This window comes from Mandrillus leucophaeus, unplaced genomic scaffold (assembly GCF_000951045.1).
Source record: "Mandrillus leucophaeus isolate KB7577 unplaced genomic scaffold, Mleu.le_1.0 Scaffold4, whole genome shotgun sequence".
Classification (NCBI taxonomy): Eukaryota; Metazoa; Chordata; class Mammalia; order Primates; family Cercopithecidae; genus Mandrillus; species Mandrillus leucophaeus.
This window is the reverse complement of record NW_012104253.1, coordinates 13,260,241-13,288,155: the sequence shown is the minus strand read 5'-3', so window position 1 is coordinate 13,288,155 and position 27,915 is coordinate 13,260,241. Positions and strand designations below refer to the sequence as shown.

The 27,915-nt window shown below is 38.8% G+C and overlaps 1 protein-coding gene across 1 annotated transcript in view; it reads right to left on the bottom strand.

Moving 5' to 3' along the window:
- The window catches only part of CATSPERB (catsper channel auxiliary subunit beta), a 158,749-nt gene that overhangs the window by 53,722 nt on the left and 77,112 nt on the right, over positions 1-27,915 (bottom strand). The window contains exons 16-17 of the mRNA XM_011991778.1: positions 13,357-13,511; positions 10,703-10,857 (exon numbers count right to left, since the gene is read on the bottom strand). Coding sequence (XP_011847168.1) covers positions 10,703-10,857; positions 13,357-13,511 — 310 coding nt within the window. The remainder of the gene's footprint in view (positions 1-10,702; positions 10,858-13,356; positions 13,512-27,915) is intronic.

Sequence of the window (27,915 nt, the reverse complement as noted above, 5' to 3'; positions counted from 1 at the left end):
AACCTTTGTGTGTTGATGATACATTCCTTCTGAGCGATTTAATAAAAACATGGACATTAAGTCATCACTTTTAAGATTTTGTGAAGATTCAGGGCCAGGCGTGGTGGCTCACACCTGTAATCCCAGAACTTTGGGAGGCTGAAGTGGGTGGATCACCTGAAGTCCGAAGTTCAAGACCAGCCTGGTCAACATAGTGAAACCCTGTCTCTACTAACTATACAAAAAAATTAGTCGGGCGTGGTGGCAGGCGCCTGTAATCCCAGCTACTTGGGAAGTTGAGGCAGGAGAATCGCTTGAACCTAGGAGGCGGAGGTTGCAGTGAGCTGAGACCATGCCATTGCACTCCAGCCCGGGCAACAAGAGCGAAACTTTGTCTCAAAAAAAAAAAAATAAAATAAATAAATAAATAAATAAATAAAAGATTTTGTGAAGATTCTTAAGAACAACTGACCTTGTTATAAGATGACAGACTTTCCTTCTCAAATAGTTCACCATTTGTGCAATGACTATACTTCCCTTGTTATCAATCAGATAGTGTCGTTTATCTGTGTATATTTAATTAACTCCTACTGTGAAAGGATTTTGATTCAGTACCTAACATCTCATTGTAGGTGGTAGCCTATACCTTTGTTGAGATTTTGCAAGCCTTTTGGCCTCCATGATTCAGATTCATTGATAATGTTCAGAATCTCTTCTTTTCCATCATCTAACTTTAGTTCTTGATTCTTATTCTTCAGACTCTCTTCTGAATTCCAAGTCTACCATTTGCCATTCCCATACTGCCTGATTCCTCATTCATAGTCTGTCTACCTCAAGTACCTGTCCTCTTAAGCACAGTGTAAGAATCTCAGACAGCATCACCACAATAAGATCACATGTAGCTGGATTCAGTAAATAGAAGGCAAGAACGGCTGTGTTTTTTTAAGGCACAGAGACAGACAATGAAGTAAAGTAATGAAAATTGCTCTACTTCATTGTCCTGGTGAGTCTGTTCCCATGTATCGCTCAGTCCATTCATTCCCCTCAATTTCTACCATCAATATCTTAGACTAAAACATCGAAAATTTTAGCCTAGGCTACTGCAAAAGCCTTCTAAATGACCTAAGTGCATCCATAATTGTTACCCTCCAACTCATTCTCTATATCACAGCCAGAGTGACATTCTAAACAAAAGTTAGATTATTTAAGATAAATGAGAGGTGAAGAATTTAAAGAAGAAAGTAGTAATGGTGTGTTGTGCATCTCACCTCTCATCTCCATGCAACCCTACATGTAGAAAGATAAGTGCCTCTCTCACAAAAAAGCCAAGAGGCAGCCGGGTGCGGTGGCTCACACCTGTAATCCCAGCACTTTGGGAGGCCGAGGAGGGCAGATCACCTGAGGTCAGAAGTTTGAGACCAGCCTGACCAACATAGAGAAATCCCATCTCTACTAAAAATACAAAATTAGCCGGGAGTGCTGGCGCATGTCTGTAATCCCAGTTACTCAGGAGGCTGAGGCAGGAGAATCGCTTGAACCCAGGAGGTGGAGGTTGCTGAGCCGAGATCGTGCCATTGCATTCCAGCCTGGGCAACAAAAACAAAATTCCGTCTCAAAAAAAAAGCCAAGAGGGATTTCTTCAAGGGGACCACCTTAGAAACTGTAATACATCTTCTGAGGTTTGAGGAACAGAGGGACCAGAATTGGACTCATTCCTGAGAAATATAAAGGGTAGATACTGCCTAGACACCCAGAGTTTAATGATTACAGATGGAGTGGGAAAGAGATAAAGTTATTAATTAACTTTAGACTTTTAAGTTAACACACATGTAAAAATCTTGGGTAACACTAAAAAGCAAAATAAAAGAGTGTAGAAGTCCTAATCAAGTAGAAGAAGAAAAGAATGGAAAGAGGAGAAAAAAGAACCTTAAAATAAGGTAAGCAAGAAGAGAAGACAAAAGTGAAACATAGAAAAAGTGGGAGAAATAGAAAGTACAAAAGAAGATAGTAGGAATGAAGACAAATATATTAGTAAAAATAATAAATGTAGTTAAACGAAACTCTCCAGCTAAAGGACAGAAATAGTTAAATTGGCTAAAACCACAAAATCCATTTATGTCTTTTATGACAGATATACAAAGCAGGTGAAAGTTAAAGGATTGAAATAGTATACCACAAAAATATTATTCAAAGAAGGCTGGTGCCATGTATCAATAACAAAAAAAGCTACAAACAAAAACGAAACATTGAAACTCATAACAAAAAACCCCTGATTTAAAAATGAGCGAAGGATTTGAATAGACATTTCTACAAAGAAGACACATGAATGGCCAATAAGCACATGAAAAGACGAGCCACATCATGAATAATTAAGGAAATGGAAGTCAAAACCACAGTGAGATACCATCTCATACCCATTAAGATGGCTATGATAAAAAACAGAGAAAACAACAAGCATTGGCCAGGATATGGAGAAATCTGAACACGTGTACATTACTGGTGGGAATGTAAAATGGTACAGCTGTGGAATGTGGTACAGTGGTTCCTCAAAATATTAAACATAGAATTATATGATGCAGCGATTCTACTTCTGGGTATATGCTAAAAAGACTAGAAAGCAGGGACTCGAACAAATATTTGTATACCCAGGTACATAGCATCATTATTTAAACTACCCAACAGGTGGTAGCATCCCAAGTGTTCATCAATAGATGAATGGAAAAACAAAATGTGGAATATATATATGCATATCACTCAGCTTTCAAAAGAAAGGAGATCCTGTCACATGCAACAACATGCATAAACCTTGCAGACATTATGCTAAGTGAAATAAATCTGTCACTAAAGGACAAATACTATATGATTCCACTTACAGAAGGTACCTAGAGTAGTCAAATTCATAGAGACAAAAAGTAGAATGGTGGTTGCCAGTGGGAGATGAAAATGAAGAATTATTATTTAACGGGTACAAAGTTTCAGTTGGGGAAGACGAGAAATTTTAGAGATGGATGGTGATAATGGTTGTACAACAATGTGAATGAATTTAATGCTACAGAATGGTACACTTTAAAATGGTTAAAAAAAAAGCATAATAAAAAGCCACGGTCATGCAAAAAAGTATTATAATGATAAAAATAGTCACTAAATACCAACAAAATGTTCAACCGATCATGAAGATGTAACAATTCTAAACGTATATGTACCTAATAACAATCTCAAAATATACAAGGTAAATTGACACAACTATAATTAAAAAATGGACAAACCCAGTATACACATTAGGAAAGTTTAATACAACTCTCTCAATAATTGACAGATCAAGCAGAAAAAAAAATCACTAAGGATACAGAAAATTGCAATATCACAAGGAACAGGATTAATCTAACAAATAAATATTAATACTGCACGCAATAGGAGAGCATTCAGAACACAACACCCCAAAACATCTGCTCTAGCCCACTGATTGAGTTAAAGTCACTTAAAACACACACACACACACACACACACACACACACACACCAGCAAACACAGGAAGGACACTCTGACCTACCTAAAGGCAGGAGATAAAACTCCCATGGGGAAGGTGTCCTCCTTGCACCTGGAGAAGGACATTGTTTTTATTAGTAGAGATGGGGAGTCAAAGCCAAGAGAAATCTGTACAAATAGACCTTGTTAAACCAACCCTTATCTTCCTAGCCACTTCTCCACAGTTAATTACCCTAGCCCGAGCCCCCTTGCCTTGTCACATTTTCACAATTTACTGCTTTTTGTTCAACCTAGTATATACATGTTCAACTCTAACTGCTTCTTCAGGGATCTTCATTTCTTTAGGAGGACTCCTATGTCACATAAAACTTACATTAAATAAATGTGTATGCTTTTCTCCTGTTAATCTGTCTTATGTCAGTTTAATTCTCAGGCCCAGCCAAAACACCCTAAGAGGATAGATGTAAAATTTTGCCTCCCATACAAAATATTTACTGAAATTGACCATAATGAATGGCCTAGTCCTAGGCCATAAAGTAAGTTTCAAACAATTTCAAAAAACAAATTTTCAAGGAACAAAATATTCCAGTCTTAAACTCTTCCAGAAAATAATAATAATAATAATAAAACAATTGTCCATGAAGCTAGTATAATCTTGTTAACAGAACCACAGAAGGACAATATGAGAAAGAAAAATTACAGGCAAACTTTCCACAAGAACATAGATGTTTAAATCCTAAAGATTAGCAAACAGAGTTCAGAAATGTATGTAAATAGATAATACACAATGTCAAAGATAGGTGTAGTCCAGGACTTTAAGGTTGGTTCAACATTAAATCCACAATAGAATTTACAACATTAAATAAAAAGTTAAAGGGAAAAATTCTATAGATAAGCTCAATAGATACAGGAGAAATAATAATTAAAATCCCAAAGTCTAAATCTCTTAAACTAGAAAAATAGATAAATTTATTTAAATGATAAAGAGTTTAAGAAAACTATGAAATGCTTTATATATCTATATAAAGATATATATATCTATATATAGATATCTATATATCTATAAGATATCTATATATCTATATATATAGATATGGATATATATATATAGAGAGAGAGAGAGAGAGTCAGAAACAACAATAATTCCATTATCTTGTATTTAACAAAGTATTGGAGGTCCCAGACACTATAACAGGAAAAAGCTATAATATGCTAAGAAATGTTAAGGAAAAAACAAAAAAAATTATAGTTGACCCTTGAACAATGCAGAGGTTAGGGATGCCAGCCTCCTGTGCAGATGAAAATTCACATATTACTTTTAATTCCCCCCAAATTTAACTACAAGTGGCTGTTGTTGACTGGAAGTCTTACCAATAACATAAACAGTTGATTAACACATACTTTGTATGTTATATGTCTTACATGCTGTATTCTTACGATAAAGTAAGCTATGGGAAAAAAATGTTATTAAGAAAATCGTAAGAAAGGGAAAATATATTTATTATTTCTTAAGTGGAATGGATCATCATAAAGATCTTCATTCTAGTCATCTTCTTGAGTAGGCTGAGGAGGCCTTACTGACTCAGGGGTGGCAGAGGCAGAAAAAATTCCATGTATAAGTGGACCTGCACAGTTCAAAGCTGTGTTGTTCAAGGATCAATTGTACTGGCAGGTAATATGATTATCTATTTAAAAATATTTATACAGTATGGAAATTTCTCAAAGAACTAAAAATAGATTTACCATTCAATCCAGCAATCCCACTACTGGTTATCTACCCAAAGGAAAATAAGTCATTATATAAAAACAGACACCTGAACACGTAGCTTATTGCAACATAATTCACATTTGCAAAGATATGGAGTCAACCCAAGTGCCATAAACTGATGAGTGGATTAAAAAAATGTGGTATATATATACCATGGAATACTACTCAGCCATACAAAATAATGAAATAATGCCTTTTGCAGCAACTTGGATGGAACTGAAGGCCATTAACCTCAGTGAAGTAACTTAGGAACAGAAAATCCAAACACTGCATGTTCTCACTTATAAGTAGGAGCTAAGCCATGGGTATGCAAAGGCAAACAGAGTGGTATAGTGGATACTGGAGGCTCAGAAGAATGGAGGGTGGGAGGGGTGAGAGAGGAAAAACTACTTATTGGTACAATGTACACTACTTGGGTGATGGGTACACCAAAAATCCAGACTTCACCATTACACAATTCACCCATGTAACCAAAATTCACTTGTACCCTTAAAGCTATTGAAACTTAAAAAAAAATTAAAAATTTGCCTCTACTGCGAAACCCAAGATAATATGCAGAAAAAGTACTAGAATTATTAAAAGAATTTAGCAAATTTGAAAAATATAAGATTACTCTACAAAAGGCAATCACAAGACTTCTGCTTTTGCTTTAAATGCAGAAAGATGCTCTCGAACAAGAAAACAAAACAAAAAGCAGATAAAGTACAAAGTCATGACTTTTGTCTAGCTTGTCAGCGAACTAAGGTCACAAGATAACCAACTAACCTGAAACCCAGAGCAATAAGCCATTCCAGGGAGAGATTGAACACCAGGACAGTGTCACCTGTGGAAGAACATGGGAAGGAGAAACAGTGCTGACCTCAACACAAGCAAGTAAGAGTTAGCTGAAGTTGTAAAAAAGGGCCAAAGGTCAGGTATATGCTAGCACGTGAGTCTGGAAGTGCTTGGGCACCTGACAAATGGGAGTCTGTACTCACTTGCAGACTCCACTGGCTTCCCTTGAAGGCTCTACCCAAAGGAAAGGACTGGGGCAGGACCATAGACCAGAGACAGCCACCACTGGTGGTACAGGTAGTTTGTGGGGATCAGAGGTTGGGAGGAAACAGACCTGAAGCATCACCTACTTCTCTGAACCTTCTCTCATAGGAAGTAAAAGCCTTAAACCACAGAAGGTTAGGCATTAGATACTTTTGCACACAGGCCTCAAAAGAGCTGATCAGTGGCTGAGGGTTAGGGGGTGTCAGGAGGGTGCTGGTACAGAAGTCCTGCCTCCCTCCCTCATCCTTTTTCTTACAAAGCAAACACTTTTACCTACTGTCAGAGAAGAAGTAAGGGTCCACTCACCCACAGGGCCCAAGGAAAGATATGTGGCAGAGGAGGGAAGGAGGAAATAATAACTTCTATCCCTTAAGAAGAATCAGGAAACCGTCTTGGTCCTAAAATTCTACAAGAACTAATAATTATCTTACTGCTAGAGGAAGAGCACGAAATTCCCACCCAAGATCTATCTAACAGTAATATAAGGCAGAGTTTGGTTGCAAGAGGTAATTTCCATTACCAGGTTTTGGGGTTTTTATTTTCCTTAATGGAACTTGACAAGCTGAGTCTAACACATAAATGCAAGACCAAAAGCCAAGAAAGGCAGAGGGAGGGGGTTATTCACATATGTTTCATAATTAGAGTCATTTAGTCAGTGTATCACGGAGAAGACAAATACACCAGTGAAATAGGAGAGAGGACAGGAGCAGACCTATGCATATATGGGACCAGGATATATCACAGGGCAGTGCTGCAGATCAGTGGGGGAAAGGAGGGGCTTGTATGGACAATAGATTACCCACATGAAAAAAAAAAAGGAAAAACTGGATTCCCACTTCACGCTAGACACATCAATTCTACATAGGTAAAACTGAAAAGCCGGGCGGGGTCGCTCACACCTGTAATCCTAGCACTTTGGACAGCCAAGGTGGGTAGATGACTTGAGCCCAGGAGTTCAAGGCCAGCCTGGGCAACATGGCAAAACCCCATCTCTACCAAAAAAAAAAAAAAAGAAAACAAAAAACCCAAAAAACTGGCTGGGCATGGTGGCATGTGTGTGCCTGTAGTCCCAGATACTCAGGAGGCTGATGTAGGAAGATCACTTGAGCCAGGGAGGTCAAAGTTGCAGTGAGTCATTATTGCACCACTGCACTCCAGCATGGGTGACAGAGGGAGACCCTGTTGAAAGAAGGAAAGAGAAAGAAAGAAAGAAAGAAAGAAAGGAAGGAAGGAAGGAAGGAAGGAAGGAAGGAAAAGTTTGACATGATTCCAAAACAATATAGGAGAATAGCTACATAAATTGTAGCATATTCATGTGAGTGAATTACAGACCACATACCAATATGGAGTAATTTCAAAAGCATAATGTTATATGAAAAAGGCAAGTCATACATTTCATAAAACTGGTGTTAACGCTCTAAAGCAAAACTGTAAAAGATGTTAACATAAAATCCAAGACAATGCTTGTCTCTGCGGGAGAAGGGTCATGTGGGGGTGGAGGGGAGGCAGGAAAGAAAAAAAAATGCTGCCCAGAAGAACTGCTGAAAGGGTGAAGGGACCCCAACACAGTGATAGAATTCCAAGGGCTGGCAGAGCGGGGGTAGTTGTCACTAGTGGCAAGGGTAGCATTGCCTATAACCAAAGGCTCTGGAAGTCTCCAACAGAAGGACTTCTTGTCCCTTTACCTCACCTCTCTTCTTTCACCCAAACTCTGAAGCCTAAGAAAAGACCAGAAGAACAAGGATGAAGGAAGAGAGTGGTGGTTGGGGGATGATTCCAAGTAAGAGGAACAGCATGCTCAAAGGCCTGTAGGCCAAAAGGAGCAGGACGTGTTACAGAAACCAAAGGAAAACCAGAGTGACTTCACTGCAGTGAACAAAGCAAAGAGGTCACTCAAGAGAGTGGAGCCTGGTCAGTGGGGCTTTTTGAGTTCCAGTAAGGAACTTGGGTGTTATTCCAGGAGAAATCTAGGATTCTCCAAACAAGGGCTCAAGCCCCAGGAAAAAACTCTCTAAATGCTGTATACTCCCCTTTTGTAGACTTAGTCAACTGTAATTACATACTTGTCTGCTTCTGGGGCTAGAATACAAGCTCACGGACTGAGATGCTTGAATGTCATGCTCACCACTCTGTTGCAGCACCCGCCACAGTGCCTTGCTGGTAGTCAGTGTTAAATGTTGATCGGTGGAGTGAGTGAATGGTTCACTCTGCCTTATGTCCTGACTAGCTAGATAACTGCCTTTGGCCTCCTGCGGACCTGAGAACACTGGGTTCCCAAATTCCTCACCTCCCTAGTTGAAGTTCCACTTGCTATCCAGGTCTCTGACCCTGGCTTTGCTCATATTTCCTGCCTTGAAGATACCCATTCCCTAGTTTCTGTGCAAACAGAGCAAAGTTACTGAATCTTATCACAGATTGTGCCGTTCTGGTTTTTAAATATTCTGATTCTTAAGAGAAGGACCATATGCTTTTAAAAATAATTAGAATATAACAAATTAAGATTAACATTGGTATAATATTAATCATATTAATATTAAAAGATTGAAAAGTGATTCTGTAGGTTTTCTATAGAAAAACACCTACATAAACACAAACTAGCTGATTTGGAACATCACACATACAAGATCCACCTAGAGCAAAAAACAATTCTAGAGATTACTGACACTTTTGATAGAGACAAAATTTATACAATCCTCATAAGAAAAAATATTGCTGATGTTTGTTATAGTAGGTCTAATTCCCATGTTCACCTCCACTTCTGAGTGAGCTGCCTCACAGTGCAAGGTATTGTTAGCTGTGGGACAAGATATGTATTGACAGCCCCAAACACATGTAATATACAGATTCCAACCTGGTGTAAGAATAGAGCCCACCACTTTGAGACAAGGTGAATATCTTAGTCTATCTGGGCTGCTATAACAAAATACCATAAACCAGGTAGTCTATAAACAGCAGAAATTTATTTCTGACGGCCCTAGAGGCTGGAAGTCTGAGATCAAGGTGCCAGCAGATTTGGTATCTGGTGAGGGTTCACTTTCTGGTTTATAGATGGTGTCTTCTATGTGTGTCCTTCCATGATGGAAGGGCCTAGCTGGCTCTGTCCTTCAGTCCTTCCAGTGGTGGAAAGGCCTAGCTAGCTCTCTGGGGTCTCTTTCATAAGGGCACTAATTACATTCATGAGGGCAGAGTCTTCATGACCTAGATACCTACCAAGGGCCCTACCTCCTAATACTACCACCTTGAGGGTTAGGATTTCCACATGAATTTTTGGGGAAAACAGATATTTAGACCATAGCAGTGAGTTTCTGGTAATCTGAAATTGTTGAAATTGTTTCTTTTTTAGTTGGTAGATTTGGGGGTTATATAATTCATATTCTTTTTTTGAGACAGAGTCTCACTCTCTCACTCAGGCTGGAGTGCAGTAGCGCATCCTTGGCTTGCTGCAACCTCGGCCTCCTGCGTTCAAGCAACTATTGTGCCTCAGTCTTCCCAGTAGCTGGCATCACATATGTGAGCCACCACACCTGGCTAATTTTTTTATTTTTAGTAGAGATGGGGTTCACCATGTTGGTCAGGCTGGTCTCCAACTCCTGGCGTCAACTGATCTGCTGGCCTTGGCCTCCCAAAGTGCTGGGATTATAGGTGTGAGCCATGGCACCTAGCCAGAATTCATATTCTGAATAAGAGTTATTAGGCCTTGAAGGGTTATTGACTTTTACTGATACCTTAGAAGTAAGCATTTCTGAGAATTCTGTGTATTGTTCCATGCAATATTTCATAAAAGATAGTCTCCACTACATTAAATGTGTTAGTCTCTAGGATATACAAGAATTGTCATGTGAGTAAACTCAGTGGATAGCAAGTATCCAATGTAGTCCAGAATATTTCTGATACTCAAGAAACACATTTCTATAGCTTGGCCTGATGGCGCTGATATAAATGGTCGTAGGTTTCTGTAATTGGGGCACCATGCAAGGCATCTTGGAGTCTATAAATGTATTTGGCTTTGTGGGGTGTCAAAAAAAGACTTACTCTATTTGACCAAGAAAATCATTCAAAAAAGTAGGTCCAAAATTTAGATTCTGTTGGCCAGGTGAAGTGGCTCACACTTGTAACCTCAGCAGTTTGGGAAGCTGAGGTGGGTGAATCCCTTGAGCTCAGGAGTTTGAGACCAGCCCGGGCAACATGGTGAAACTCCATCTCTACAAAAAGTACAAAACTTAGCCGGGTGTGGTGGTGTGTGCCTGCAGTCCCAGCTATTCTGGAGGCTGGGGCCAGAGCATTGCTTGAGTCTGGGAGGTTGAGGCTGCAGTGAGCTGTCATCGCACTACTGTACTCCAGCCTGGATGACAGAGCAAGACCCTATTTCAAAAAATTTAAAAAGTAGATTCTAGAAACCAATATGGCATCTAAATAAACGCAAATCACTACCCAGAGTGTATCACTTTTCCGTAGTGTATATTGTTGAACTTCTTGCTGTAGATCGTTTCCTGTGGTTCGTTCTCAGGTACATATGCAAAAAAGATAATTTCATCTAAAGAGGTGTGCTGTGGGGCAAGCGCAGTCTCAAAGCCCATATCTGGAGGCTGGAAACAGAGAAAAGAAAATATTATATTTAAACTACTTTATACTTCAATTATGAAAAAATTCAAGTCACAGATTTATTTCCAGTTCACATTAAAACAATACTGGTATACTTATCAATTGGAGAACTATGTCAACATGTTTTGTTGGAACATCTACGTGTGTGCAAGGGAAGATGTATTTTCCTGTTAAGGAGGAATGGAAGTTCTGATGACTAAGATTTGGTGTAAGATTCCTATGCCCTTCGTGGATGGTTGGAGTAAAAGGGTACATGGAAACTTGACTTACATTGCAGGTGTGTGAGGAGCCCGGAGATGCAGATTTTAGAACTGGGTTCTCATTTGAAGTTTTATTTAGGAAAGGGCTCGTGAAATCCCTGTCCTCACTTGCTGCTCCTGATCTCATGCTAGAGACTCTGGACAGCTGCTGTCTGAGTCTCCCAACTGGCAGCATAAGCCGTTCTCCTTTCTTGACTCACAGATCTCCCCTTGCAGTCTACTCAGGCACTTCTGGCCTAGATTTCTGATCTATAGGTCTTTCTTTTCAACACACCTTTCTCTAATCCTGACCCTGTCCTGCTTGGAGAACTTTAAGGGGAGAGAAGAGAGGTAAGGACCATCCCCAAAGGGGCTGTTGGGGTTGACTTTGTTGCTATGAGACAAGGTGTGGGTGGTAGATTATGCAGACTGGTTGGGGACGCATCCGTCCCATAGTGCCTCCAAGACTCATCTTCTGTCATGCCTTTTTCCCTAGTTACTGAATTTTGGGAATGCACTGAGAAGAAAGGGGAAATAGATGCCAGGAAAATAAATGTGGGACTGAGCCAAATGGCTTGAGGACTCTTGAAAATCACTGAAATGGCTAAATATCTTTAGAATTCTGTATGACACTGTAGCCTGGGAGTGGCAAGTGTATCCTAGGGAAAGTGTATGTAAATCCAATGAAAGGCAGCAGGGTGGCTAAGAGCACAGACCCCGGAGCCAGTTGCCTAGGATAGATGTCTAATCCCAATAACTAACCAGCCTGTCTGTCCCTCACTTTCTTCATAAGTGAAATACAAATAAATAGTTGTTATAAAGATTAAGAGCTCCAACACTGTAATAAGAGACAATGATTATTTTTATCCAGAGAGAATGCATGCATAGTTTGTGGAGAGGGAAGTGATATTGTTGAGTATGGCTTCATCAAACTTGTCCTAAGTATACAAATACCTGTAGGTTTTTTTTTTTTTTTTCTTTTAATAATTTAAACTTTCACATAAGGGAACTAAGACACTTTCTACGAATTGTGAAGTTGGTGAAAAATGGAGGTAAATGCTTTTTTTGGGTTAGTTCTACGCTCCTGTCCACATCATTTGCTTTGTATAAATGCGGAATCCACGCCCCAGACGTGGGCAAAGACACAGGGCGTCACATGTGGCATCTTCACTCTCCCATGGAAGTTCCCACCCTCTTTCTCTATGCAGTGCAGGGAGAGGGGAAGCTAAACACCATCCTCTCAACTGCAGCTGTGGCCTGGCAATTGGAATGATCTGTTAAAACCAGATTCATCTTTTGTTCCATTTCCTTGAAGTCAAAGGGCAGGTTTTACTAACCCCAGTCAAAAATATTTGATAATTTGCTGATGGTTTGAGAGTGTCCAATTTTGTAACTGGTGCCCAAGGATGAGCTACCTTCACAAGTAGCATACTACACATTAAACTATTAGAAAAACCTGTATCAAGTGTCATCTATAAAGAAGATAACTCCTTTTAATGTTGTCACTAGAAAAAGAAACCAGGGGGCAGGGTTAATAGGAAAGAAGAAAAGTAGACCATAGCTCATGTTCTCTTCTTTTTTTTGAGGCAGGGTCTTGCCCTTTTGACCAGGCTGGAGTTCAGTGGCACGATCACAGCTCACTTCAGTGGCACGATCGCAGTTCACTTCAGCCTCCACTTCCCAGGTTCAAGTGATCCTCCCGCCTCAGCCTCCCAAGAAGCTGGAACTACAGAAGAATGCCACCACGCCAGGCTAATTTTTGAATTCTTTTGTAGAGCTGGGGTTTCACCTTGTTGCCCAGGCTAGTCTCCAACTCCTGGGCTGAAGCAATCTATCCACCTCAGCCTCCCACAATGCTAGGATTACAGGCATGAGCCACGGTGCCTGGTCTCACAACCCATGATTTTCCAGGGCCAACCTTAGGAGGTAGAGAATCATCCCTACCTTGGCCTGGGTTGGGAGTAATGGTTCTAGCTTAGAATGTCTAGTGGTATTCTGTTGTGAAGATATTTGCATGAAGATATTCTAGGTGGAATTGAAGCTATATAACCCCATATGGGAGTTGGAAGAAGATTTGGAGATGTTTGTGGCACATGGAGGTTCTTCTTTTAGTTAAATAGAGCAAACTGCGTTAATGAGTTTGTCCCAAGGAAAATACTTTCCCATTTTCCCATTATTCTGTGTATCGAATGTGGCATCTATTCTTAAAATAAGGCAAACTGTTTCAATGCATTATATACTGACCTGTCCAAAAAGATTTCTAGAATTTCCAAAGGCTGTGGGTGGTCCACTAGCTTCAAAGTGACCTGGAGTCAGCTTATGTAGGAATCCCAAGTGATCATAGAATAATGTGACAATTCTCTCTTTAACAGTTCCAACTGCACCGTGTCTTCCCATTCCTATTAGGAAATAAAGAGAGGTGTCTTGATACTGATACAATAGAAGTCGAAAAACATTAATATCATACCTTGTAAAGACACCTTCATTTAAACTAAGAGGTGGAAGTAGGGCCCTGAGACTCCTGAATTAGGAAAATGCGTGTTAGTTTTTGTTAAGTCCCTGGGAAGTCATTTCCAGACTCCGTGTCACTACAGAATCTGTTCATTGAAGTAGGGGAAGAAACAAACAGAGGGGATGTTTAATTAAGAGATCTAGAGGAAAAGAAGTTAGGTCTCTCTAGCAGTGGTTTCTCTTCCTATTACCAGCAAATCAGATTCCGGAAGAGGTAAAAGGCAGTGAGAAAATGCCTTAGGAAGGCAAGGGGAATCGTCAGTAGACATTGGTTGTTAAGTTATACTGGGATTAATATGTTGAACCAAACTGGGCATGCTGTGGTTCTCTCATCCTTAGGGCGCCACATTGAGAGGCACTGTCAGTAATCAGATGATGCCGCAGCATTCACTTAGCCAAGCAGACACTGGTCCTGAGACAGGGTCCCCTCCCTTGGAAGGAGCTAGAGTGAAAGATCATAGCTCTGGATGAAAAAGGCTAATTTCTGCACACTGTGTCTCACCCAAACCCACCCAGTTAGCTCAGGCTCTCCAAGTTCATTCTACACATTGGAGTGTCCAGGACTCAGTTTTTAGATTTCTTCTCTCACTATCTTTGGAGATCTCATACAGTTTCAGGATTTTAAATCCATCTTTAGATGGATAATTCCCAAATTTAAGTCTACCATCTAGTGCTCTTCCCTGAAGTCTAGGCTTATGTAGCTAACTGCCTTCCAACAGCTTCGTTCGATGTTGGTTGGGCCTCTCAACGTGAACTCATTCCAGACTGAGCTCCTGATCCTCACGCAAACCTCCTCCAGCCCCAGCCTTCCTCACCTTCATTAATGGCAGCTACATTATTGCTGCTGCTCAGCCCAAAAACCTCAGTGTCATTCTTAATTCCTCTGTCTCTCATACCCTGTATCGAATCCATCAGAAATCCTATTTACTCAAGCCTCATAATATATATAGACTCTAGCCACTTCTCACCTCTGTCACCACTATCACCCTGTACAAGCCACTGTCATCTCTCTTGTGCCTCCTAATTGGTCTCCGTGATTCTGCCCATAGCTCCCTTCAGTCTATTCTCAAAAAAGCATCCAAAGTAACACTTTCAAAATGTTAAGTCACTTCATCCACTCCCGTTATCAAAACTCTCCATGGCTTCAACCTCTTTCTCAGTAAGAGTCAAAGTCCTTGCAATGCCCTCCAAGGGCCACCGTGGTCTGAATTCCAGTACCTCTCTGACCTTATCTTCTATGACTTTCTGCAATGCTTACTCTGCTCCAGCTACACGAGCCTGAGGTTGTCTATCTCCACAATTAGATAATCTGTTACAGGAATAGCTGGGCTCCTTACTCTCCAACCTTACACTTTTAATATATTGTTCTTGCTTGTCTAGACTAATTCAGCCCTCCAATACAATGATGAATAGAGGTAGTGGTAGATGACATAGCAAAAGCTTTTCGTGTGTTACTAGAAAATCTGATTGGATATTTGCTATAGCTTCTTTCCCCCCTAGATACTCTTAATCAAGAAGTTACATTCTATTCTTGCTTTGATAAGTGTTTGTTTAAAAAATCATGAATGGCTGGGAGCAGTGGCTCACGCCTGCAATCCCAACACTTTGGGAGGCGGAGGTGGGCAGATCACCTAAGGTCAGGAGGTCAACACCAGCCCGGCCAACACGGTGAAACCTCGTCTCTACTAAAAATACAAAAATTAGCTGGGTGTGGTGGTGGGCACCTGTAATCCCAGACAATGCAAATCAGGGCTGCAAATCTTACAGAGGCCTTCCAATGGCCATAACCTCTCAGACGGAGTTTTCTCTCTTTTTCTTTTCCTACCCACTTAACAAGATGACTTTGTTGTATTCCTTGGGGATATGTGTGAGTGTGTATGGATTTACCTCTGATTCATCTTTGTCCTAAGGGTAGAGCCCTTAGGGGTTCTGGTGTATGGTGGGGCACACCATCTATTATTCTCACTACCTGGGTAGACTCAGGGCCATAACTCTTCATTAGTCCGCCAAATTCAAAGTCTAAGTTTGCAGGAATTTGTAAATCTCTTCAGGTCAAAAGGACTTTGGTACTGTGTGCCCTGTTTACCTCTCCAAGTGTATTAGCCTGTTTTCATGCTGCTAATAAAGACATACCTGAGACTGGGTAATTTATAAAAGAAAGAGATTTAATTGACTCACAGTTTCACATGGGTTGGGGAGGCCTCACAATCATGGCTGAAGGCAAATGAGGAGCAAAGTCACATCTTACATGGTGGCAGGCAAGAGAGCTTATGCAGGGGATAAGCTTTATAAAACCATTAGATCTTGTGAGACTTATTCACTGTCACCAGAACAGCATGGGAAAGGCCTGCCCCCATGATTAAATTACCTCCCACCAGGTCCCTCCCACAACATGTGGGGATTATGGGAGCTACAATTCAAGGTGAGCTTTGGTTGGGGACACAGCCAAACCATATCACCAAGGTTTTGTTTTCCCTTAGAGTTTGGCCTGGTTGTTTCTATTAGCTTTTCAGGTTATCAATTTAGAAAATAATTTTTCTAAGTGTTTTGTTAAATTATTCTCAGCAGCAAAGTGATGCCACAACTGGAAATAGATACTGTGTTCTGTGGATGATGTTCATTGTATCATTACTTATCCAGCTGCCCTATGTGTAACTCTTGACTATACCCACTTCCTCCTATTTCACAGCCAATCCTTCACAAACTCCCACTGGTTTCATTCATAATTTGTCATTGTTTTCTTCATACTTGTGGCCACTTTTCTAATCCAGACCCTCATCATCACACTGAAACTTTTAAAATAGCCTTTTATCAACATATCACTTGGCCTAAAATCTTACCTCTTCAGGAATCTGATTTGCTGGTAATAGGAAGAGAAACCACTACTAGAGAAACCTAACTTATTTTCCTCTAGATCTCTTAATTAAACATCCCCTCTGTTTGTTTCTTCCCCTACTTCAGTGAATAGATTCTGTAGTGACACAGAGTCTGGAAACGACTTCCCTTGGATTTAACAAAATCTTACATTTTCCAGTATATTCCCCTATATGATCTTTCTAAAATACAACTATGATTATATTAATAATCTTTTAATGGCATGATGAAATTCTTTAGCTTGACTCAAATGGAAAACTGGGTTCATTTACCTCCCTGCTCTCATCATCAATGAGTCATCCCTAGGAAATTTAGCTGTAGTATACTACATGTGCCCTATATTTCAACACTTAATTCCTCTACATGGAATGTTCCCTTATAGTCTTATCTTGATCTTCATATATTAAAGATTTAACACTGTCAATTTCAAATGTATTCTACTTTGGCACTTCAGTTGATTTCTTCTTATGTTCCTTATAGTTCATTTTTGTATATTTACATATCTTGTATTATTTTAGAGCATTGATTCAATATGATATAATTTTACTATTTATATTTTATCACAGAAAGAACTTTGTTTATTGAATACTTTCAGCCTAAAACTCTTGCTCTGCGTGTGAATATGAACATTACTGCCTCTGCTTTCTCTCCCAGTGTGTTTGGCACAGTTGTTCAAATCTTCATTCATATTTTTTTTCTCTCCACTTTAGCTTTAAGTTTTTCACTCCTGGCAATATATTTTAAGATTTTAAAATCCAAAATAAGACTCTGTCTTTAATTGAGAAATGTAGATTACCTCCAATATCTGCTCATTCCCTCATCTGCTTCAGGGCTGCTCACCAAGACTACAATACATGCTACACCACACAACACAACAAATGCTTCACCTGGCACTTCCTATTCACCTATCTCGCCTTTTTTTTTTTTTTTCCTGTGTAGCATTTATCTTACATACAGCCTATTTTGGTTTATTTGTTAATTATCAGTCTTTTCTGACAAGTGTGTAAGTTCCACAGGAAAAGAGACTGCTGTACCCTTAGTGATTGGAACAATACCTGGCATATACGAGGTACTCAATCAATGCTGTTGAGTAAATGAATCTGTAAAATTTATGGTGATAACTGCAGACCAGCTCCACTTTTGGTTATTCTATTTTATACTTTGTACATTTTCTGGTATGTCTTCTTTTCTCTTTTTCATGTCTATTTTTATGGGTTGTTCTGTCTCCCTTGCTTTAATACATATACACAAACTTAAATGTATATATATGTGTGTGTGTGTAGACATTGTTGCCCCGGCTGCTCTTGACCTCCTGCGCTCAAGCGATGCTCCTGCCTTGGCCTCCCAAAGTTCTGGAATTACAAGTATGAGTCACACATCTAGTCTTCTTTTGTTTTTTAAGACTTATATTGTACACACTTTTTTTTATTTTTGAGACAGAGTCTTGCTTGTCACCCAGGCTGGAGCGCAGTGGCACGAACTTGGCTCACTATAACCTCTGCCTCCCGGGTTCAAGTGGTTCTCCTGCTTCAGCCTCCCAAATAGCTGGGATTACAGACACCCGCCAGCATGCACATTTTTAAAAATTCTGTGAATGATCACAATAAAGGATTCCAGAAAAATTCCTAATTCCATGTAAAGTTATACTCAGATAAACAGATAGGATTTTGGATTGCCTTTTAGGGATGGCAAAACTTTGGCTTTTTGGTTTTAACTTTTTGTTATTCCTCTTGTCTTTTAAATTATTGATTATTTTATCATGCAGTTCTGAAAGTCTCCAACTGTGTTTTTATTTTTTGGTCAATAATATTCATAATTATTTCCTCTGAGTCACACGTAGTCAGGTTTTTTCTTATGCTCCCGTGAGCTTTTCAGTAGCAAAACTTTGCTGATGTAATTGCTAAGGTTCAATATGCCATATTTTGTGGATAAATATGGCAAGAAATGCTTGTTTCACATGTTAACAGCTTAGAAATTGAGACACGTCTTATAATTGATGTGTCTTACAATCGTTGTCAGCCAGAGGGCACTCAAACCATAGTGGTGTGGTCAATTGCCTACTTTGCCTCAGTTATTTATACTGTCATCACTTTAATTGAGCTTCCTAGATCATTGGTGCAATATATGTTGAGTTTTATTGCTGCTTAAAATGCTTTCAAACAAAGTTATTGTGGGTGCAGAGAATAAAACAAAGCAATAGGACCTATATTTATCAGTAAAGCCAGTGTCACGGAAGGAATCACCATAATTTGTTGTAGAAGAATTTTACATTCTCTTTTAGAAAATGAATATGAATATGAATAATGAGTTAAGTTGGTTCCAAATTCTTACGTGAAACTAATTTTTTTGGAGGTTCTATATTAGAATATGCAAACGGTTGCAGCAGAAGAATCCAAGGCTGGCTTGATATTTGTTTCTTTAAAATTGATTTACATTTTCCATTTCAAATAATTCAGAAGAGTGTTTCTGCTTTTAGTATTGGTTTGTTTTGCTTTTAGTTCAAAAAATTAATGTCATTATTGATTTTGGTTTCCTTTGTTCTTTCTATTTTTTGTATTTATCCATCCATCCATCCACCCACCCACCCATTTCTATCAGAGGGCTATACTATGCCAGGAACTGTAGATAAAAGAGAGAAACATACAGCCACAGTTTTTGTCCATCACTAGAAATTCCTGCAATTTTGCAGTTTCTGAATCCTTAGCATCTATATTTATTATTTTAGATTTTCTCCACTTATTTGTTCATTTTATATCTGGGTATGTTTCTATAGTTTATAATTTTAAATATTTTATAATTTTTATTGACAATTTAGTTTTCTTAGGTGTTATTTTTGCTGTTTCCAACATCTTCCTAGGTCTATTTTGGTTTTTATTTAACAAAATGCACTTTTTATTCTCTATTTGGCCATTCCTCCAGATCCACTCTCAGACTTTCTCCTTCCTGTTTGGTGCAATGGAAGACTGATTTCTATGAACTGCAATCTTTGTGCTGTTTCCAGTTGACTCCTGATTGGGCTTGGCAAATGAAATGCAGCAGCAGGAGTTAAGAAAGGGGAAGGAAACAGAAGTTAAGGTAGTTTTCACCCTCTTTCTTCTTGCTTTGGTGGTGTGGTTCTGTGGTGGCTGTGAGCTTCCTAGACTACACCTCTTAAAGGGTGGTCCCTACTCCATTCCAGCTTTGACTGGGCTTTAGTAATGCCATCTATCTATCTTATCCCTCTAAGCAAAGAGATTGTAACATCTTTCTTCCATTGCAAGTCTCTAGATATTTTAGTATCACTGTTGCTCCCTTTAACCATGTCTGCCCTCTGCAAATAGTCTCCTTATAAAGCTTCTTCTGGTAAAACACCTGAGTGGAATTATGTTTCCTGCATAGTCTAAAACTGATAAGGTGTTTTTACTTACATGTCCCTAGGGCATAGAATATAGAGGTGGAATTCTGGGACTGAGCTGCTTACATACTTAATGAGTGAACAGATGACCACTTATGCCTGGCAAACCATAGCAAGCAAGGGCTTCACAATTACTCAAATTATCTCTGTGGCGAGTGTGGGATGCAGTGTCTGTGGAGGGCAAGACTTGAGGTGGTCCAGTGGAGTAGCTACAGTTGATTACAATGACAACCATGGTTTTTACAAAGATTGTGGGGTAGCATGACTTTCATGGATATATTGGAGGGCTTACAAAAGCAAAAAGAAAAGCTTAAGATGAATATTCAATTCAAGGCCAGAGTAGAGGCTCTGGTAGTCATATGGGAAAAAAATGAACTTCACTTCATAACATATACAAAATTAGAGATTTTACATTTGATCTATATATGAAATCTAAAACAATCAATTTCCAGATGAAAACAGGAGAATATCTTCATAGCTTTGGGATAGGCAAAGAATTCTTAAATAGAATACAAGAAGTAAAAAGTGTTAACCATAAAAGGAAAGATTGATCAATTGAGCTTTCAAAAATTAATAAATTTTGTTCAAAAGATACCATGAAGAAGGTAAATAAGACAAGCCACTAATTACAAGAAGATATTTCCAAGTCATATTTCTAACAAAAAATCATACCCATAATACATTAAAATCTCATAGAAGCAGCAAGAAAAGTAACTCAAATCAAAACTTCATTCAAAAAAGACTTGAAAAGAATTTGCAAAAAAGGATATAAAAATGAACACATGAAAATGTGCTTAACATTATTACTCATGCAAACTAAATTTTCAGTGAAATACCATTAGGCTGGGCGCAGTGGCTCATGCCTGTAATCCCAACAGTTTGGGAGGCCTACATGGGCAGATCACTTGAGGTCAGGAGTTTGAGACCAGCCTGGGTACCTGTAATCCCAGCTACTTGGGAGGCTGAGGCAGGAGAATCACTTGAACTCGGGAGGCGGAGGTTGCAGTGAGCTGAAATCATGCCACTGCACCCCAGTCTGGGCAACAGAGCAAGACTCTGTCTCGGAAAAAAAAAAATATATATATATATATGGCAAGAGGCAAGAGGGAGCTTTCTGGAATACTGGAAATGTTCCACATTGTGCTCCTAACAATATTCATGATCACTTTCATTTATTTCACAATCATATGATGCGTGATCACCAGAATCTTAGGTTGACACAGCTGCTGTCTCAACACACGATTCAGACATATAGACCACAAGGATTAATCCTGATACTAACATAAGTTAAACAAAAGCTTTATTGACAGAATAGAGAATAAATAAACTGAGTGGTGAAGATCTGGAGAAATAGAATCAGGATTTTGTGGTCTCTCTTTATCCTCAAACAAGGAAGGACCAATAGAGGAGATTCTATAACTGTAAAACTGCTTTTGCTGGTGAACATCAAGGACAAAATATTGAGGCCTACAAAACCATGCTTTTTGAAGTTATGTCAGAAACCTTCAGAAATTTGTCATTTAAAATCATATCAGAGACTGAAGATCAGAAGAAACTGGTTTTAAACTGTACAATAAAAAATGCTGTGTGTTAAAAACAAACAAACACAGCCTCTGTCTTGTCTTGGTGACAGTGTTTTTCTAATTCCTGTTAGACCTAATAAGATATTTCCAAGTCTACCTCAATCTCAAAACTTACCCAATAATCTATAACAGTTCGTTGTTGAGGCAACATTGAGAGAAGGAAGGTAAATCAACAAAATCCTAAAGACTCTCGGTAATACCCTCCTAACAAGTAAGAAGGCATACTGGTCCCTTTTCATGCTGCTGATGAAGACATGCCTGAGACTGGGCAATTTACAAAAGAAAGACATTTAATTAGACTTATAATTCCGCATGGCTGGGGAAGGTCTCACAATCATGACAGACGGTGAAAGGCACTTCTTACATGGTTGCAGCAAGAGAGAAATGAGGAAGAAGCAAAAGCGGAAACCCCTTATAAACCCATCAGATTTCGTGAGACTTATTCACTATCATGAGAATAGTGCAGGAAAAACCAGCCTGCATGATTTGATTACCTCCCCCTGGGTCCCTCCCATAACATGTGGGAATTCTGGGAGATACAATTCAAGTTGAGATTTGGGTGAGGACACAGCCAAACCATATAAGAAGGTGACAGTGGATGAGAAGATATCAAAAGGAAAAGTAAAGGGAAAAATCAAACCCTCATGAGTGAAACCAGGTTTACCACTTTCCAAGGCACTTCACTGAGTTGAGAAAATGGGTCCAAGTCCTATCTAAATGAGGTGAAGCAGATGGGTCTCAAGAATAATTCACTTACACTATGTTAGAGCAAATAGAAGATCTGACCAGTGCTGCATCTTTAATGATGAACTTGATGGAAACAGGAAGAGTGGGAGGAATAGAAGAAGAAGGAAGGAAAAGGGATAAAGAAGGAGGTGGGTGAGTAGAGGAGGGGAGTAGGGAAGATTAGAAAGGGAGGGATTATAGAGAGGAGGCAGAGCAAGATGGCTGAATAGAGCCTCCAGTGATTATCCATCCCTGCAGAACATCAAATTGAACAATGATGAACACAAGAAAGCACCTTTATAAGAACCAGAAATCAGCTTGGGTACCAGCTTGGCCACAGTGGACAATGCATGAAGTGGGCTCCTGGGGTCTCTGATTCCAGTACTTGGCTCTTGGGTGGCATTTCTAAACCTGCCCTGGGCCAGAGTGTGGCCACTGCCCTGAAAGGAGAAACCCAGGACTGGCAGCATTCACCAGAAGCTGACTGAAGAGTCCTTGGACCTTGAGTGAATAGCGGCGGTAGCAGGAGGTAATTGCCATGGGCTTGGGGTGGTGGTGGCCATGGAGAAAGACTGCTCTGCTTCAGGATAAAGGAGGGAAGAATGGGAAAGACTTTGTCTTGCAGCTTGGATGCCAGCTTAGCCACAGTAGAATAGAATACCACATAGACTCTAAGGGTCTCAACTTCCTTGGCTCCCAGATGGCATCTCTGGACCTAGCTGGGGCTGGGGGCAACTCACTGCCCTGAAGTGAAGATCATAACCCTGGCTGGACTCATCACCTGATGACTATAGAGCTCTTGGGCCTAGAGTAAACATAGGTAGTAGCCAGGCAGTGGGCACTGTGGGCCTTGGGCAAGACCCAGTGCTGTGCTGGCTTTGGGTTTGACCCAGTGCAGTCCTAGTGGTGGTGGCTACAGGGGTGCTTGCATCACCCCTGCCCTAGCTCCAGGCAGCTTAGCACAGAGAAAGAGACACTATTTGTTTGGTGGAAAGTAAGGTAAGATAACAAAAGTCTCTTCTTGGTAATACAGGGAGTTCTCCTGGATCTTACACAAGACCACCAAGGCAGTACTTCTACAAGTTGGCAATAGCCAAAGCATTACTGGGCTTGAGGTACCTCCTAATGCAGATTCAGCTACAGTGAGCAAAGACTTAGATCACAACACTCAAGTCCCTTTGAATACTTGGAAAGCTTTCCCAAGAAGGATAGGTATGAACAAGCCCAGACTGTGAAGATTACAATAAATACCAAACTCTTTAATCCCCAGACACCAATCAATGTCCAGAAGCATCAAGATCATCCAGGGGAACATGACCTCACCAAAGGAACAAAATAAGGCACCAGAGACCAATCTTGGAGAGACAGAGATATGTGACCTTTCAGACAGAGAATTCAAAATAGCTGTTTTGAGAAAACTCAAGGAAATTCAAGATAATACAGAGAAGGAATCCAGCCTGTCAGATAAATATAACAAAGAGATTGAAACAATTAAAAAGAATCAAGCAGAATTCTGGAGCTGAAAAACGTAATTGACATACTGAAGAATTATCAGAGTCTCTTAACAGCAGAATTGATAAAGCGGAATAAAGAATTAATGAGCTTGAAGATAGCCCAGTTAAAAATGCACAATTAGAGGAGATGAAAGAAAAAAGAATAAAAAGGAATGAAGCATGCTTGTAAAATCTAGAAAATAGCCTCAAAAGGGCAAATCTAAGAGTTATTGGCCTCAAAGAGGAGATAGAGAAAGAGATAGGGATTGAACATTTATTCAAAGGAGTAATAACAGAGAACTTCCCAAACTTAGAGAAAGATATCAATATTCAAGTACAAGAAGGTAACAGAACACCAAACAGATTTAAGCCAAAGAAGATTACCTCAAGGCATTTAATAATGAAACTCCCAAAGGTCAAGGATGAAAAAAGGATCCTAAAAGCAGCAAGAGAAAAGAAACAATAACATACAAAGGAGCCCCAACACATCTGGCAGCAGACTTTTCAGTGGAAACCTTACAGGCCAGGAGAGAGTGGCATGACATATGTTTTTTAAAACTTTTATCCTAGAATGGTATATCTGGCAAAAATATCCTTCAAACATGAAAAAGAAACACTTTCCCAGATAAAAAAAGAAACCTGAGGTATTTCATCAACACCAGACCTGCCATATAAGAAATGCTAAAGGGAATACTTCAAGCATAAATAAAACGATATTAATGAGCAATAAGAAATCATCTGAAGGTACAAAACTCACTGGTCATAGTAAGTACACAGAAACATACAGAATATTATAACATGTTAATTATGGTGTGTAAACTCATATCTTGAGTAGAAAAACTAAAAGACACACTGATCAAATATAATAACTACAACAACTTTTCAAGATATGTCAGTTTAAAATAATGGGTTATAAGATATTACGGTAACCTAGAATTTAAAAACATACAACAGTTATACAAAAAATAAAAGCAAGAAATTAATAGAAGAATTGATCAAGTGGAATAAAAAATCAGTGAGCTTGAAGACAGAAATTAAAACATGCTACCAGAGAAAATTGTCTTCACTAAAAGGAAGATAGGAAGGAAAGAGAAGGAAGGGAAGACCACAAAACAACCAGAAAAAAATTAACTAAATGTCAAGAGTAAGTTCTTACTTATCAATAACAACATTTAATGTAAATGGACTAAACTCTCCAATCAAAAGACGTAGAGTGCCTGAATGGATTTTTTTTTTAAAAGTCCCAGTGATCTGTTGCCTACAAGAAACACACTTCACCTATAAAGACACACATAGACTGAAAATAAAGAGATGGAAAAATATATTCCATGCAAGTGGAAACCAAAAAAGAGCAGAAGTTGCTATACTTATATCAGACAAAATAGATTTCAAGATAAAAACTATAGAAAGAGACAAAGAAGGTCATTACATAATGATAAAGGGGTCAATTCAGCAAGAGGAAATAAAAACTATAAATACATATACACTCAATGCTGGAGCACTCAGATACAGAAAGTAAATATTATTAGAGCTAAGGAGAGAAACAGATCCCAATACAATAACTGTTGGAGATTTCAACAACCCATGTTCACCTTTGGACGTGATTTTCTCTCTGGACAGGTCATCCAGACAGAAAATCAAATAAGAAACATTGAACTTAATCTGCACTGTAGACTATATGGACCTAATAGATATTTACAGAACATTTCAACCAATGGCTGCAGAATGCATGCTCTTCTCCTCAGCACATAGATCATTCTGAAATAAATAGAATATATGTTAGGCCATCCATATCCATATGCAGAAGATATCCATGTGCAGAAGAATGAAACTAGACCTCTTTCTCCACACACAAAAATCAAATCAAAATGGATTAAAGACTTAAATCTAAAAACCATAAAATGACTAAAAGAAAACTTTGAGGAAACTATCCAGGACATTAATCTAGGCAAAGATTTCTTGAGTAATATCCCACAAACACAGGCAACCAAAGCAAAAATGGACAAATGGAATCACATCAAGTTAAAGAGCTTCTGCACAGCAAAAGAAACAATCAACAAAGTGAAGAGACAATCCACAGAACAGGAGAAAATATTTGCAAACTACTCATCTGACAAGGAATTAGTAACTAGAATATATAAAAAGCTCAAACAACTCAATAGGAAAAAACTAACAATCTGATTTTAAAATGGACAAAAAATCTGAATAGACATTTCTCAAAAGATGACATACAAATGGCAAACAGGCGTATGAAAAGGTGCTCAATATCACTGACCATCAGAGAAATACAAATCAAAACTACAATGAGATTATCATCTCATCCCAGTTAAAAGAGCTTTTATCGAAAAGACAGGCAATAATGAATGCTGGTGAGGATATGGAGATTGTACACTGTTGGTGGGAGTATAAATTAGTACAATAGAGAGTACATTAGTACTATGAAGAAAAATTTGGAGGTTCCTCAGAAAACTAAAAATAGAGCTACCATATGATCCAGCAACCCCATTGCTAGGATATACCCCCCAAAAAGAGATCAGTATATTGAAGAGATAGCTACACTCCCATGTTTATTGTAGCACTATTCACAATAGTGAAGATTTGGAAGCAGCCTAAGTGTCCATCAACAGATCAATGAATAAAGAAAATATGGTACATATACACAATGGAGTACTACTACTCAGCCATAAAAAAGAATGAGATCCTGTCATTTGCAACAACATGATTGGAACTGGAGGACATTATGTTAAGTAAAATATGCCAGGGACAGAAAGACAGAGTTTGCATGTTCTCACTTATTTGAGGGAACTAAATATTTTAAAAATTGAACTCACAGACATAGAGAGTAGAATAATGGTTACCAGAGGCTGGGAAGGGTAGTGGGGCATTATGTAGGGGGAGAATGGCGATGGTTAATGGGTACAAAAATATCATCACATAGAACAAATAAGATCTAGTATTTGACAGCACAACAGAGTGATTACAGTCAATAATAATTTATTGTACATTTTAAAATAACTGGAAGAATATAATTTGAATGTTTGTAACACAAAGAAAGGATAAATTCTTAATGTGATGGATACCCCATTTACCCTGATATGATTATTGCACAGTGTATGCCTGTATCAAAATATCTAATGTATCCCATAAATTTATATACCTACTATGTACCCACAAAAATTAAGAATAAAATTTTTTTAAAAAAGGAAGGGAAGAGAATGAAGAAACTAACAGCATGTAAAAGATAAAAAGAATCAAGTTGAGACAAAGCATATCCCAAGAGAAGAGGTAAATTTACTTCCATATTCTGCTCAAAAAATATTAATAAACTAAATTCAACAAAACAAGATCTCAACGACTCAATAATAGAATGACAAAATAAAATGAAAATGCAGGTCACGAACATATAGAAATAAATTGAGAATCATGTCCCTTTATCACTCTAGGGTCCTAGGCTGGTTAGCAAAATTCAACTGAGTTGGAAAGGAGTGGGCAACTGTCATTAAGGTCAATCAATATTAACTGTTTTGAGATTTGCTAAAGGGTTCAGAATTACAGCCAGATAGGAAGAATAAATTTTAGTGTTCTATACTACTGGAGGATGGCATAGTTAACACTAATATGTTATATAGTTTCAAATAGCTAGGAAGAGGATATTGAACATTCCCAATACAAAGAAATGATAAATATTTGAGATGACAGAAATGCTAATTACCCTGATCTGATCACTCTACATTATATGTATCAAAATAGTGCTTTGTACCCCATGAATATGTAAAATCAGTATTTGTTAGTTAAGAAGTACAATTATACTTAAAAATTAGCTACTTCTTTTGCTATGCAAACACTGATAGGAACTATATAGAGTTGATCAATGAAAGCACAAGATTACCAAATGAAAGCGATGAGAGCAGTGCATCATTCTCACAACTCCACCATTACTAGTTGTGTGTCAGTTGTATCAGTGTAATCAGCAAAAGTAAGCTAACATTACGAACTTCAGCAAGGTTGTTGTGAATATCGAATGAGATGATATTTGTAACATGTTGAGCACAATTGTAGCTTGACAAGTGGCAACTGTTATTATTTGGCTTTTGGGACAGTAAAATGTTTCTGAAATGGTAAATGAGAACATAGCATGGTGACCTAGTGTTGTCTTTCTTTAGGGCTATCCATAGGATACTACTTCTATAGATCCTACAAATCCATCACCCCTAATAGTTTT